Below are 16,318 nucleotides of genomic sequence, written 5' to 3'. Positions count from 1 at the left end.
TAACATTTCTCACCAGGAGCTCTAGGTCCAGATGGGCAGCTGTTACAATCTTTTTCCTTCAGTCTGGATCAGTACATCTGTCTCAGGCATAGAGTGCCTTCCCACCCAAACCTGTCACCCTCACAAAACACCTGGGCATTCATACCCGAGTCTGAGGGGGACTTCTGGGAAGAGGCTGAATGATTCCCACCTTCCAGACCATTTCCGTACTTTTGTCTGTTATTGTTTGACCTGAGCAGGAACCGAGGAGCATTGTGTTCTATTCCAGAATGTGTGCCAACCTCCTCCACTTGGTTAAGAATCAGACAACGGGAGATGAGCTGATCTTGGCCTTTTCGGGGAAAAGCACATAGCCACAGGGCTGGGCAAGTTCCCCCACACACGACAGACCAGGAGGCTCCCCGCAGTTGAAGCACCTTCCCGGCCTTCTGGGGGCGCCCTTCTAAGGCCTGAACCAGAATGGTAGGCAGGAGTCATCGGCCTACTCTTTCGTTTGTGGGGTCAGTGCCTGCTTCCTGTTCTAGCTTCATTTACCACAGCAGGGCGGGCCTTCAAATGGCTGCCATGTTCCTGAGGTGTGGCTCCCACCCCCTATCGGCCGCGGAAATCCCACCCACCCTCTGTCGCAGCCTCCAGGAAGCCTCCCTCAAGTGCACACGCCCCAAGTGTCTCCTGTGGCGGCCCCGCCCCCGGAGACTTGCAGCCAGTCACGGTAAGAGACTATTCTGTCGTCGACCCCTGCGTGTCCTCCAGTCTCTATTTCCCCACCCCACACCCGGGCTGGGGCCACCCATTTGTCACCAGGGCGTGGGCCTCCGAGGGCTCCTCTCAGGCAGGCCGGAGCTGCATGCACCCAGCTGCACAGATCCCGCCATTCCTGGAGGGCCTCGCGCAGCGCTGTCTGGGCCTGCTGCTGGTGTCGTGGTGCAAGGGGACGGGCACATGAGCCCCCTGTGGGAGTCTGGGGGTACCCTGCACGGGGAGGAGGGCGGGCACCGCCATTGAGAGGGTCATCTTCCACTTCTGCTGCCTCCTTGTGGAGCAACTCGCCCCGGCGCTTTCAGCATGGCGGGAAGCAAGTCGCCAAATCAACCGCGTGTGGCTGCCGGGTCTCTTCGGCCACACGAAGGCTCTTCCTCTGCTCTGAACCTGAGGTGAAGCCCTTCAACAGCTGCCTCAGATCCAGGACCGCGAGTAGCTGGGACTGAGGTGGTGGGGGGGAAAATGTCCCCGGGGTCTCCTAGGGGAGACGGCAGAGACCAGAGGGCTGCAGGGGCGGCGGCAGAGGGGAGCGCGCCTGTTAGCCCACCGCAGCCTCTTTAAAGAAGGCTGGCAGTCCAGTAATGCGACAGCTCTCAGTCGGAGGAGCTCACAAGAAGAGCTGTGATGAGGGGTGTCGCCTCAAGGCTTAGCTCAAGGTGTCTAGGAAGAAAAAGGAGAATTCTGGACAGAAGCCAGACGGTAGGATTTGGAACGCAAGTGTTCAGTCTCGGGGGGTAGATAAGGACATCACCTTGTGTGAGACGCGACCGCCGCCGTCGTGTGCTTGTCTGAAAGGAGACTTGCTAAGGACTGGAGAGTTGTAGGCTTCCCGTGACATCAAAGGACCAGATGAATAGTGAGGAGTGGCCTGACCCGATGTCATCCCCTCCTTCTGGAAGGGCTCAGGACAAAAGTAACTTCTCCTTTGTGTCTCTCCCCCCCCCCCCCCATTCTGTGCCGGCAGCTTACTCTTTACTGCCCTCTGGACTTGGAACTGCAGGTGTTCACACTGTTAACAGGAAGAGAGAAGGTGTTTGGTACCTGTGGATATTATCACTTATACATTTTCAATTAACAAGTGTCTAGGTGACTCTCACAGGGGCACTGTGTTGAAAGAGAAGCTCCCGGAGTCAGGGACCGACGTGGGGGAGGGGGTCAATGTTCTGAGCATAGCCATCTAAGGGACTGCATAGGAACTGCAAGGGGCCACATAGATGGAAATTAGATTTGAGCTGCTCCACTTTTGTCCTACCAGAGGGTGCAGCCTCAAATAAAGGTCTGCAGACCAATGCTCTTGATTCTGATATCACATAGGTGGTTGACCCATCAGCTGGGGGTACACCTTCACCTCCTCGTACTTCATTGCCTCATTACCTGTATTCCCTGGGCAGGGGACATCTGCAGCTGACTGGCCCTTCTAGGGTCACCAAGGTAAGAAACCACAGACCAAACTACCTGGTTGGTGTTTGATGGATGAGAGGAAGAAGCTCACGATATTGGAATTTACAGGCCTTTAACTCTTTTTGGCTTTTTATTCCTTGTAAAATATACATAACATGAAACCCACCATTTTAACTCTATAAAATATACAGTTTGTCGACATCACAGTATTGAGCAACAACCATCATTTTCCAGTTTTACAACTTTTTCATCATCACAGGTTATCAGCCGGAACCTCAGTTTTCCCATCTGAAAATGGAGCTAATAATAAACAGCTTTCCTAAGACTGGAAATGATGCAATTAAACTTCTGTTTCTGGAGGAAGAGTTGGCTTGCTTCATAGTGGACAGGCGAGGAAAGAGGGCAAGGCCAAGAGTTCAGTGAGAGCCTTTAGCAATACCGATTCCAAGTAAATACATGTTCATTTGGGGCTCAGAGAGACAGACACTGGTACTGAGGTCACTGTGGTCAGGGAGTGCAGCTTCGTGGCCAGGATTTCCAGAAAGGCTAGAGACTAGATCATGCTGCTCCGTGAAATGGCCCAGTCTCTCACATGGCTATCCTGTGGGGAAGCTTATATGACAGGAAACTGAGGTTTCAGAAGGAGCCAAACTTGATCATAATCACAGACTTAGAAGTGCTGGACGTGGGGCTAGTCTTCACCCAGTTGTGGGGAGGGAGGAGGAAGGAGGACATTTGGCTCCCAACAGCCTGGACAGGGTAGCTTCTGTGCATTTGAGCACATAATAGATTGCTAAGAACTGAACTGACAGTCACTGAGATAGTATAGGAATGGAGGGGAAGGTTAGAATACTGAACTGGGACATTCAAACAGAGGGCAACATGGAGAAGCCACAAACACAACCTCCCCCACACACATACACACACATATACATTCACGCACATACATACACATACACATATACATATACATACACATATACATCACACACATATACATACACACATATACATACACACAGGTACATACACACATATAATACACACACATAATACATACACACATACACACATATGCATATACATACACACATCACACACAGATACATACACACATACATACACACACATACATACATACACATATACATACACACATATACATATACATACACACATACATCACACACATACATACATATATACATTCACATACATATACAGACATATATACACACACATGTACATACACACACAGATACATACACACAGATACATACACACATACATATACATATACAGACACACATACATACACACATACATACACAAGCATATACATACACACATACATTCACACACATACACACACATATACACACACATACATATACATATACAGACACACATACATACACACATACATATACATATATACACACATACATACACACATACATATACATACACACATGCATCACACATATATACATACACATATACATACATACACACATACATCACACACATATACATACACATACATACATATACACATACACACATACACATACATACACATATACATACACACATACATACATATACATACACACATATACATATACATACACACATACATACACATATACATACACACATATATCACACAATATACATGCACACATACATGCACACACATATACATACACACATACACATACATAAGCACACACATATACATACACACACACACCACATACATATGCGAGTGTACATACACCCATATCTGCAGAATGTATAAGGACCTCTTATGGCTCAGTAAGTCATATGGGAGAGGTGAAGAGATAACTCTGGTTAAGAACACTGGCTGCTCTCTTCCAGGGGGGACATAGGTTTGATTCCCATCACCCACATGGAGGCTCACAGCCATCTATAACTCCAGTTCCAGGGGATTTGACACCCTCTTCCAGCCTCTGGGTACTGCACACATGTGGTTCACAGACATACATGCAGGCAAAACACCCAAACAGATTCTTAGAAATGAGCCCAGGGGGCAATAACTTTTGCCCCTCCAACAGAAATGCCTCAACAAGGCAAGATTTTACTCTTGATCAAGAGAGTCTGCTTGGAAGGGCAAGCACCCCAAGCTGGAAGTGCCCTTGGTTTTTACTATAATGCTGGTGGTGACTGTCTGTGTCTTCCTCCATTGACTAGGGTCTGATCTCATGGTCTGAGACTGGCTAGTTTTAAATAGTACAAAGGAAATGAAGTGGGGAGGGAATCAGTCACTTTAATCTGAAACTGTAGCAGGATCTTTTTGTAAACTGAGGTTTTTACCTGGTGGGGGATTAAAACGTTAGTATAAATATCTTAGAAGGTAGGAGAGATGAATCTTTAATCCCAGCACTCAGTGGGCAGAGGCCAGCCTGGTCTAAGTAGGGAGTTTTGTTTTGGGTCTCTATCTGCCTGCTTCTGTTTCCTGAGTGATGGGATTAAAGGTGTGTGCTACCACTCCTGGCTATAGCTACCCTTATTGAAAGGTGTTTGAATGGTTCTCAAATTTTAACCCCCCATTAATTCTTATGGTTCCAAACTGGGGGCAAACCAAGGCCCTGTTTGCCTCACTGTTTCCTATGAGAATCAATGCAACCATAATTCATCAAGAGACAGATTGTGCCAGGACAGGGATTTATGTAGCTACACAGTGGGTTGTGATAAACATGTGCCACTGTATGGGAAACCCAGTGGCCCTTTCTAGAGGTTCTTTCCTCCAAGGGCTGCACTGCCCACAGACAGTGTCTACCCCTTTGTGCAGGAGCTCCTCAAGGTGTTATGCCAAGTTCAAAGGATGTGGGTTTGGCTTTGACTTGGTGTCTGGTCCATGACACCAGCTTGGCTCAGAGTGCAAGGGGGCATCTATCTGATACACAAGTGAGCAGGAAACACCATTCCTAGATGAGGGACAAGCATGAGCAAAGCCCCATGGTGGGAACATGCTGCTCACAAAACTGTGGGTCAGATGTGGCAGATGCATGGAACAAATAGGAGAGTAGGTGTGGATGCATCTTACATGACAGGCTAAGGGATCTGAGTAACCTGAAAGGTAGTAGCCAGCTTCAGAAGTCTTGGGGACAAGACGAAGGGGGATGAGAGGAAGATACAGGATTTTGGGACTTCTAAGCAAGATTTTGCTTCAAAAGAAGGTCAAAGGATAAAAAAAAGAAACCAGAGTGGAATATTTAGTGAGGAGAGAGGACAGGCAGGTGGCAGATTACAGAATGAGAGTAGAAGAGTCCGGCCTTACTAGCAACTGCCCTCCTGTAGGAAGGAACCAGTGGGCAGAAGAGTTGAACAGAGCTTCTCAAACATGGCGCTCCAACCACCAGTAGCAGAACCTAACATCAGTATGTTCACTACCACATCGCCACTGTTGTCGCCATCACTACCGCCACAGCAGCACTGTTATTGCTAAATAACATTAACATTATTGCACAATAACATTACTGCTATCATTACTACCAGCTTTCCGACCATTACTGCCACTACCACCACCATCACCACTACTGCAGTAACATCATCACCATCTACAACCAACCACCACCTCTGCCGCATCACCATCCCATCCCATCCCCACCACCAATCCCGTCTCTATCTCTGCTCCCATCCCAACCACACCAGTCTTCCCCGTCATCTCCATCACCACAAACATTTCTCCTAGCCACCATCTTCATCACCAAGCACGGGCTCAGAAGTGTAGATGCTCAGCACCTGACCCCTGAATCAGCATTTCTGGGAAGTGGGGCTTGCACTCTCATCAAGGCCTCCAGAGGACTCAATTGAAGAATCCCTAGCCAAGAGAGCCACAGAAATGCAAGGCTGCTCTAGTGGTTTATTTCAGAAACTCTGGTAAAAGATGGCAGGCACAGAGCCAGAGCAGGGAGAAGGAGAGGGAATGGCCCCTCCTTCCACTGAGCCCCTGTTTTTGGCTTACTGGAGATCTGCTCTAGGAGCAAAGGAGGTGGGAATTTAACAGCAAGCGCCTTTTGACCAAAGACTGGCTCTTCTAGGTCAGCTGAAACCACAGCTGAAACCCCTGAAGTTTCTCACTCTACCTACTGAACTTAGTCCATGTAAGTTCTCCACCCAAAGACACGGGAGCTCAGCACGCGTGTGGCCACACCCTGATATTGACCAGCCATTCAGGATCCAAACACCTGACCGGCTGCTCACCCAGGGCTTCAGTATTTGTTAGGCGGGTGTTTACCTCAGGCACAGGGTAGCCCCCAACTCCTCCTCCCCTCCTACCCCCACCCCCAGGGGGTGGAAGGGTGGATCCAGGCCTAGCTGGGACTTTACTCTCCCACTTTCAATCTCTAGGCTTTGACCTGCCTTCTGAGGTGAGTTTCCTGCCCCAGATTATTTTTGAGTGTGGAATTTACCACTCTTGGAGAGAAAAGAGGGGAACCCATGACAGTGGCTCCTTCAAAAGCCTTGTCTTGTCTTTGCGGTGAAAATCTGGTTATCGTGAAGTCAGAAGCTCGGGTTATGTAGTCTCATTGTCTTTGAGCTTTTTTGGACCTGTAAGAGGACTTTGCAGAAGGGCCCTCACTCCGGATCCTGCTAGGTGCAGAGGCTCGTACCCTCTTGCTTATTTTCTGAACTAGCCCTGGTGTCCCTAGTTAAAGAAGGCCTGATACCTCTCAGAGAAAACGTGTTAAGTGATCAAACAACATAACTAATTAGGAATTGTGGCAGCTATGCTTTGGGGGAGATGCAAATTTGGCTCCTGGTCCAACAGTTTATAATATGGGTTGAAATATCCCCAAAGAAGAAAGGACAGTATCAGGTCTTATTGTAACTAAACCCCCTTTTCCTTTCTCCTGATTTCCAATTTCTATATTGGAAACACAGCTATACTTCTAGATCTCTTATACATATATGAAAATAAATTCCAATTTTCATCCTTTCTTATACAAAGTTAATATATTTTGAACATTGTTCTGAGCTTTGTGACTTCTCTCTCTAATATTATACCTTGAAATGTTCTATGCCAATGAATATGTCCTTTCTCTTTTAACTACTGTGTACTATTCCAATGTGGGGATGTACTTTATGCATCACCAGTCTCCACCTATGGTGTTTGGGTTTTGCTCCAACTTGTACACATTGTTTTCTATATCTCCAATTGTGTCTACAGAATAGTTTTGTAGACGTGGGGGTGCTAGGTCAGAGTATGTGCCTTGGTTCTTATGGTGGATATTGCTTTCTTCCTACTAGTGAGTGGTAAGAAGTGAGCCAGAGAGAACACAGTGGGAGCTGCTCCATGCTTTCTAGCCACTCAACCTATGAAATCTACACTAACACTTGGGATGCTGAGGCAGGAGGATAGTCAGAAGTTTGAGGCCAGCCTGGGCTACAGAATGAGATCTTGTCTCAAAACAATATCTATAAAATGGTTTGGAAGGGCTGGGCATTTAGCTCAGTGGAAGAGTGCTTGTCTAGCATGTGCAAGGAAGACCCTGGGTTTGATCTTCAGCACCAATATCAACCAACCCACCATAACTATAGAGCATATGGTGGCAATGAAAAATTAGATGTAAAACAGTTAGTTCAGGGCCAACAGACAACTAAGCATTTTCAGGTTGCTGGGTTTCTGCTAAAGTCCTGTTAGAGCCTTTCACGGGTTCCATGGAGTGATCCTGGATGTCAAAACCATTGTTCTGAAAGGAAGGTTCTTCTCCGTGTCTACCCATGTCCCTGAGGTTTTTGCTAGGTTCCCTTAATAGAAAAGCCTGGGCTTTCCCAGGGACATTTCTAGGGCTAGCTGTTGAACAAATTGGAGTGGAATCTTTTTAAAGAGGGCAGTGGCCTCTTTGGAAATTTCACAATTTCCTCTGTACTGACTGCTGCTGAGTATAGTCTTCCCATGTATCATTTGTTACCAGCCTTCTACAGGGTTCCACAGCCTACAGGTGTGAATCTGTTCCCATCTTAGAATTGTCTCAGAGTGCAGCAAATGTCAATCATTGCCAGGCCAAGCCTTCATCACTCTGCATCCCGTTCCCACCAAACAGAGCATTTTATATTTCAGTTCATGGTCCCAAGCCCCTGTATGTTGTCCCATGTAGTGAGTGAGATACCCCACGGTCTCTGCATGGATTTTCTGTTGCATTAGGGTTTGGGTACATTGGGGATGAGCTCCATTTGAAATGGGTGTGTCCAAATTAAAGGGTGAGTTTCATTTTGTCTACATTGAAACACAGTCATGTCTGCAAAAGTTAGTTGTCAGTCAATCTTTTGAGACTTTACATCCAACAAGGTGTTTTCAGAACATCCCAAACTGACTCTGCACAATATACCTGATTTTTTTACCCTCTGTTCTCTCTGTCTGTGTGTATGCATATGTGCTCCTGTGTGTGTAGGTGTGTGCATGTGTGTGGAGTCAAAGGTTGATATATTCCTCAATCATTCTCCACCTTTTTAAAAAAACACTTTTGTGGGGTGAGTATGTGTGAGTGTGCATTTGGATAGGAATGTGCACATGACACAGAGCACATGTGGAGACCAGAGCACAGCTTTCAGGAGTTGGTTCTCTTCTTCCATCTGACTTTGAGGCAGGGTCTCTCTGTGTCTGTTGCTTTACTGCATACTCCAAGGTCTTCAGGCTTCTGGGTAATTCTGTCTCTACTTCTCATCTTGTAGAAGTGCTGAGATTACAGATGTGTGCTACCACATCTGGATCTTCACACAGGTTTGAGGACTGAAGTCAGGCCATCAGGCTGTGGGACCATCTCCTTATTATTTTTTTTTTTTTATTTTGAATCAATGTTTTTGAGACAGAGTCTGTCACTAAACCTGGAGCTTGCCAATTCAGGTTTAGTGGCTAGTCAACAAGCCCCAGGGGTCCCCCCTCTCCACCTTCCTAGTGCCAAGGTTGCAGGTAAATGCTTAGCTTTTTACACAGAGCTGGGAATCTGCACACAGAGTCTTATGCTTGTGCAACAAGCCTTTATGAATGGATCTGTTCCCTAGCCCTTTTCTGTTCTCTCTCATAGTCCAGGAGATCAGGATGAACCAGGCACCCAGGATCTGTTTTCTGGGTGCCTAGAGCCAGATGGTCTCTTTACTTGATTGACCCAAGACCATGAGTGAAGAGAAAGAGGACTCGTTCAGGATACTCAGGATTTATGATGAAACAGAGGAGATAAAGAAGATGCCGGAAAGCTCTGGGGTTTTTTCTCATCATGGGCAACAAGAACAATACCAAATGGACAGCGTGCAGGGAATGCCCCAGTTGCCCTCATATCCTTCAATACAGCATGACCCTGTTTATCAGGAAATGCACAGTATGACCCAGCAGCAGTGGGATCCCCAGGCCCAGGACGAATCTGGGCTCCAGCCCATGTGGTTTTCAGAGGCAGAACCAGAAGGAGGAACCAGCTCAAGGTAAGGCTTTCATGAGCAAGGCTGGGCAGGGTGATGGACTGTTCTGGGTGGACAGGCCCCGACACAAACTTCTACACTTCATGTCATCTCCTCCTTCTTTGTCCTCTGTCACAGCTTTCAACCAGGAGCTACGACTGGTAAGTATAGGCTGTGACAGTGTGGTCAGGGAAGGGGAGTGGCCCAAGCTGGAGTTGAGATGGTGGATGAGGTACCTGGCTTGGTGTCAGAGGGAGGCTCTCCTTTTGACCCTGTGACTGACTGTTACTGTGATACCTGGTCCATGAGAGGTGGGTGTGGCTGTCTCCCTGCAGGCCAGTTCTGTTCTTCATCCTTGTTCAACAAAGAAGTCTGGTCATTCCTCAAAGCCATTGTAAGTACCTTAGTATTCTGTTTTGACACACAGGTGCCATCCTTCTTTCCTGCCCACCTTCCAATGGAGAAGTGGTGTGTTTGCCTGTTCCTATTCCCTTTCTCTTAGGTAGTGGTGGCTGGGATACCATCTTCTTAATGAGACTTCTCTCCTTGTCCTGCCATTTTGATAACTAGGGCCTTTGGCCTACAGTGTCACTTCTTCAAGAGATGTGACTTGGAAACCCCTGAACCAAGCTCTGTTGTGAGAAAGTAGCTTAGAAATTTGGGGAATAGGGACAGAGCAGGCCACCACCTTGGTTGACCAGTCCTGTCATCTCCCCAGCCTCCAGTTCCAGATGAGGCAGTGGTCACGCGGAAGTCCCCACGTAGTTCCTGGAGGGTTGGCACTCTCCGCCATGGGAAGCGAGTGAATGCTATTGCCATTAGCAGTGCTCCGCGCCATGTGTACACGTGTGGCACTGGCTACATCAGAGTGTGGGATGAAGATGCGTTGCATGCCTCAGACAGAGCACCTCAGGCCCAGCTGGACTTTCAGGTGAGGGGCTCTCAATAGGTTTAGGGAGGTCAGACAGGGTCTCTCCCATCAGCACTGCAAAGTGTATTGACAGTGCGTTCTTTCCTCAGGACCCTCGGAATCGTGTCCTCACCTGCAAGCTGTTCCCCGATGAGCAGAGTCTGATCACAGGAGGAATGGCTCAGGCTTTGACTCTCTGGGACCTGGCTCCCACACCCCAAATCAGGGCTCAGATGGCCTCCACAGGCCCCATGTGCTATTCCTTAGCCCTCTCTTCTGATGCCCACATCTGTTTGGCTTCTTTCAAAGGATTCGTGGAGATTTGGGATGTACAGAACCAAATCTTGATCAGGTAGGACTTTTCTCCAGAGATACTCAGGTGTTTCTTGGGAAGGGCTTGAGAGTGAGACCTCACTTCCCTTATTGGCAGTAGGGCCATGCCAAACAGCCTGGAAGGTGCATCTGGGGACTTCCTAACCCTGTACTTCCTAACCAACCCCGTACTTCTAACCCTTCCACATTCTGGGTTGGGGGAGCCAGGCCTTTCTAAAGATCTCTGAGTCATCTTCCCACTAGGAAACATGAAGTTCCTCCCTATGGGTCCCGCTGTGTGGACATCACAGGCTTTAAGTTCTGGACAGGTGGTGAAGACACCACCCTGTATTCGTGGGACTTGAGGAGCTACCAGAAGCTACAACAACACAACTTATGCCATGAGGTGCCTGTTTGGTTGCCTTCAGGACCCAGTTCAACTCTAGGGTGGGGGCTAAGATGTGGGGAGGAGGTGCTGAGTGAGAATTTGAGGCCAGGGCTTGAACAAGGGTACTGGCAATTTTGAATGCTAACCTTAGCATTCCCACAGATCCTTAGCATCACCCATGACCCCAGTGAGGAATGGGTGCTGGCAGGCTTGAAAATGAGTGACATCGTCATCCTACATGCTCACCGGGAAGAGAAGTACAAAGCTGTTGTTCAAAGATATACACAACACCACAACCTCAAGTTTGCCTCTTGTGGTGAGTTAGAAGCCAGGTGACTCCCATGGGTTCCTACCTTCTTTCTCCCCACCCCTTTCCTTATGCTCCCCTCTACCACAAAGGCTTCCTGTTTAGAATGCAGCTTGAAGGTACAGGTAGACAGATGTGGCAGGAGTCCCATCTCATGTCCCTCTTGTTCAGTGATAACTCACCATGTCCTGGGCGCGGTTCTGGTGGCAACAGATGAAGGGATGGCTTGGGCCATGCATCTGATTTTTATAAAGCAGGGAAACTGAGGCAGAGCAGATAGTTGCTCTCTCCCTAGTCTACTTGAGGACAGCTGGATAGAGAACATAGTCTCAGTTTCTGACCTCTTGATCTGCTCTTCCCTTTGCCAGGGACCCATTTTGTGGCCACACTGGATGATATGATTCATTGTTTAGCGGCACCATCTCTACGAAGGTTGTTCCAGGTATGGAGGTGGGGAGTGGGGGTGGGCGTACAGACTAAAGCACGCAGAACTTGTGGCCCCAGATCCCTATGTGATGGGTCCCAGAGAGAACAGAAAAATCCGGGGGGGTGTGCGGCAAAAAGGGCCGGCAAAGGCCCCAGTGTTTCGGGGGGAACCCCCCCACCCCCCCGGCCCCCCGCCCCCCCCCCCCCCCCCCGGCCGGCCGCCAGAAGAGGCCCCCCCCCCCCCCCCCCCCCCCCCCCCCCCCCCCCCCCCCCCCCCCCCGGGCTGGCTCACAGAAGGACTACCTCACTACGGTAGGGACTGAGGACTAACCCTGTAAACACATGGCCTTCACTTTGAGCTTTGTCCCTGGCTCAGTGAAGCTAGGCATCTACCTAAATCTTGAAACATGAAGTCCTCATGTCTGGCTCGAGCCCCAACCCTTCATGTCCTTCACATCTCTTTTCTAGACCGAGGAGTGTTATGACATTCTGTGCTGTGACGTGTCCTCTGATAGTCAGTATCTGGTCACGGGTTCTAAGGAAAGCGCCACAGTATACCAGCTCTTGTATTGAAGGCTGCGGGCTATGGTCTTGCCAGCGGAGAACCAAAGAGATCAGACCGTGTGACTTCACAGCGCTGGACATCTCCAACACCTGCCTCCCTTTACTTCAGCCTTTATGGTTGGCTGGCTGTAATCCCAGGCTTTGAGTATATGGCTGGCTTGGGGTCTTTTCCGTTTGTTTGTTTGTTTGTTTGTTTTATTTTTTCCATCCCCACTCATTGATACCTGTGTTTGGCAGGTAACTTTATGAGATATGACTTTATAATTAATAAAATAGAGAAAACCCCAGAATAACCTGCTTGTGTGTTTCAGATAACAAAGTTATAGTAATGGATCATTTCTGTCTGTTTAGCAAGAGGGCCCATGCATTGTTCCAGGGTGGGTGCATTTTGCTGTTACTGTGATGGAATACTCTTAACAAAAAGCAACTTAGAGGAGGAAGGGGTTACTTTTGGATTACAGTTCCAGAGGGAGAGTCTCATGACGAGGAAGGCATGGTGGCAGGAGCATGGGCCCAGGCAGGCAGATGGGAAGGAAGAGCCCAGCGTCACCCTCCTTCCTCACTGTACCTCCTAAAGGTCCCATAACCTCCCAGATGGTACCATGAAGTGTTCAAACACAGGGGAGACACTTTTCACTCACACAGCACAGAGCACAGAGTGGAAAGAATTTTAGGTCAGATTTAGTTTTATTTGCTACTTTGGAGGTGATGGCAGTGGTCACAAACTTTTTTTTTGTTTGTTTGTTTTGTTTTATTTTTTTGTTTTTTTGTTTTTTGAGACAGGGTTTCTCTGTATTGTTTTGGAGGCTGTCCTGGAACTCGCTCTGTAGACCAGGCTGGCCTCGAACTCACAGAGATCCGCCTGCCTCTGCCTCCCAAGTGTTGGGATTAAAGGTGTGCGCCACCAACGCCCGGCTCTTTTTGAAATCTTAAGAAACGTAAGAGAGAGTGTATCCATGGGTTTTACACCTGGGATTCAACCAAACATGGGTTGCAAGTATTTAGAAGAGAAGTTGATTTTTGCACTGGAAATGTGCTTTTTGTTTCCTAAACAATACATTATCATTTATTTACATGGTACTCCCATCACAACAGGTACTGTAATGATCTAAATGTGACTAATGCATAGAAAGCTATGCATGAGCTGTATAAAATGCTATGCCACTTTATAAAAGGGGCTTTGGTATCCACTGAAGGTTGTGGGGCCACCCATGGTGACTTTTCATACAAATGCTAGACTGAGTTTGGCGGAAGCTGGTGTGACCATGTCCGAAGGCTCGGCAGTGTTTAACCCCGTGGGGGTGCTGGAAAGTATGATTTGAATGAGGTGTAACCCCCAGAGTCTTGGGCACCTGATCTCCAGTTGGTGGTGTTGTCTGGGGAGGACTAGGTTAGTGCAGCCTTACTGGAGGAAGTGCAACACTGGGGTGGGCTTTGAGGTTTCAAATGCTCAAGCCAAGTCCAGGGTCCCTCTCTTCTGGCTGCCTACAGATCCAGGTGTAGAACTCTCAAGCTCATTTTCTAGCACTATGTCTGCCTGCATGCTGCCATGCTTCCCACCATGGTGATAACTGACTAAACCTCTGAAACTATAAGCCAGCCCTATAAATGTTGCTGTGGTTGTGGTGTCTCTTCATAGCAATAAAACCCCAACTAAGAAGCCATGAAAGAAAAATAAACTTGTATTTTCACTTTATTAATGTAGAGGTCTATTTGTTACTAGAGCTCTGGAAAGGACATATATTTTCTTAAAAGGCCAAGTAGTGAAATATTTTAGGCTTTGTTATAATTGATGTTACAGCTACTCAATTCTGCTGCTGTGGGATGCAAACCTAAGTAGATAAACAAATGAGTGTGAATTTTATCAATGAAACTTTATGGATAACAACAAGCAGTGGAACCAACTGGTCTCCTGGGTATAGTTTGTCAACCCCTCTCAATATGCCTTAAGTATCATAGGCAATTAGCATCCAATAAAAATTACAGAGAGTTACTGAATATGGTGGCACCTGCCTTTAATCCCAGCATTTGGGAGGCATGCATGTCTCTTGAGTTCGAGGTCAGCTTTATCTACAAAGTAAGTTCCAGGACAGCCAGAGTGACATAGAAACCCAGTCTCAAAACAAACAACAAAAACAAACCAACCCCTGTGTGTGTGTGTGTGTGTGTGTGAGAGAGAGAGAGAGAGAGAGAGAGAGAGAGAGAGAGAGAGAGAGAGAGAGAGAGAGAGATGTGTATAGAGGCTACCTAGAAAACTAGAAAAGCTATTTAGTGGGGCTGTAGGATTACATAGGCTTTAAAATTAGTTTGTCCATCAAGGATGAATGAATAAGCCCAGTATGGCATAATCACACAACAACACACTATGCTCCATTAAAATGGAAGAGAATTTTGACATGACACAGTCTGGATTAATTTCAAGACAGCCACAAAAGTACTACACAGTTTCATTCATGAGGTACTTAGGGTAGTTAATTCATAGAGACAGGAACTAAAATGGTCATCACCTGGGGCTCAGGGGAGGGATATAAGGGGGTTACTGTTTAATGTTTGAGGGTTTTGTTTGAGACAGGGTTTTATGTAGCCCAAGTTGACCTGGAACTCACCAAGATAGTGACTGACATTTTGAAAATGGATAAACTGTATTACAAAGTGGCCACAATATCTTACAATACCACCAGCAAAGAATACAAATTCCATTTTCTCCACATCCTCACTGAAACTTTGTTACTATGCCCGATAGCTGTTTGTTCTGGTTCACAGTTTAAGACCATACTCAGATGGCTCCATTGTGTGATTCCTGGGCAGGAAATGAAGCAGAGTATCCTGTAGGGAGAATGGAATGGATCAGAGCTGTTCTCCTCATGGCATCTGGCAGTGAAATCCAGCAATAGTATGGGATGGGTGGGGACAAGATGCACCCTTCCAGATTACTCCACCCACTTCTCCCCTACCCTGGCCACTCACTTCATCCACCCAGACCCCACTTCCTGTTTCTATTAATTTGCCTGCACACACACACACACACACACACACACACACACACACACACACACTCACTCACTCACATACATGCAATTCCCTTCCAAGTAGAACATGGGCACTTAATCTGTCTCTGCTATGATGAGAGGAAAAAATTGCTTATAAATGTCAATGCAAAACATTGTATAAAGACAGTAAGACACTATGACTAAGTGAAATATTCTAGGAGGTGATGTTGGGTTAATAATAAGAAATCTGCTAAGAAAGTCAATACTAATAAATTTGTTTCCACTGAAATTAGGTACCTGTTCATGACTTTAAAATATTAAAGAATGAAAGAATTGATTAACGTCTTCCTAATGAATATATGTATAATCTGTCTATCTAGCTTAAAGTTATTATTGTAGTAAGGGAAACATAGTCATAAGAAACATCTAATATTATCAGGAACACAATAAGCATGCTGTACTGGCCACTTTTAGTTGCCCTGAAAAAAACACTATGACCAGAAATGACTTACAGAAGAGAGAAAAGGGAGCCTGCAATATTGGAGAGACATGGCAGCTGGAGCAAGAAGCTGGAACATTTTCAAATGAAAACAAAGTAGAGGGCAAACTGGAAGTGGGGGAGACTATAAATTCTCCAAGTTCACCCCAGTGATGTACTTCTTCCAGCAGGGCTGTACGTCCTAAGGTTCCATAGCTGGCCCGAAGTGCCAGCCACCAGGGCCAAACGTTCAGAGACATGAGCCTTTGGGAGATATTTCTCATTCAAAGCATCACGTATGCCTACTAATAGTACCATTGATAGGCAGTGTAATCAGACTAGAAAAGTCAGAGTC

General features: G+C 47.0%; 1 protein-coding gene across 1 annotated transcript; it reads left to right on the top strand.

Moving 5' to 3' along the window:
- Positions 1–555: 555 nt before the first annotated feature.
- Positions 556–12,556, top strand: Tle7 (TLE family member 7). Its single transcript, XM_051201523.1, is given in 11 exon segments — positions 556–620; positions 622–712; positions 9,503–9,612; positions 9,727–9,749; positions 9,924–9,982; positions 10,307–10,519; positions 10,609–10,850; positions 11,075–11,216; positions 11,361–11,514; positions 11,874–11,947; positions 12,400–12,556. Coding segments are annotated over 11 exon segments (1,278 nt in total). The 3' UTR covers positions 12,505–12,556.
- Positions 12,557–16,318: the final 3,762 nt, after the last annotated feature.

Source organism: Phodopus roborovskii, unplaced genomic scaffold (genome assembly GCF_943737965.1).
Source record: "Phodopus roborovskii unplaced genomic scaffold, PHOROB, whole genome shotgun sequence".
NCBI classification, from domain to species: domain Eukaryota; kingdom Metazoa; phylum Chordata; class Mammalia; order Rodentia; family Cricetidae; genus Phodopus; species Phodopus roborovskii.
Note: the sequence above shows the minus strand (reverse complement) of the source record. Positions and strands in the feature narration are given on the sequence as shown.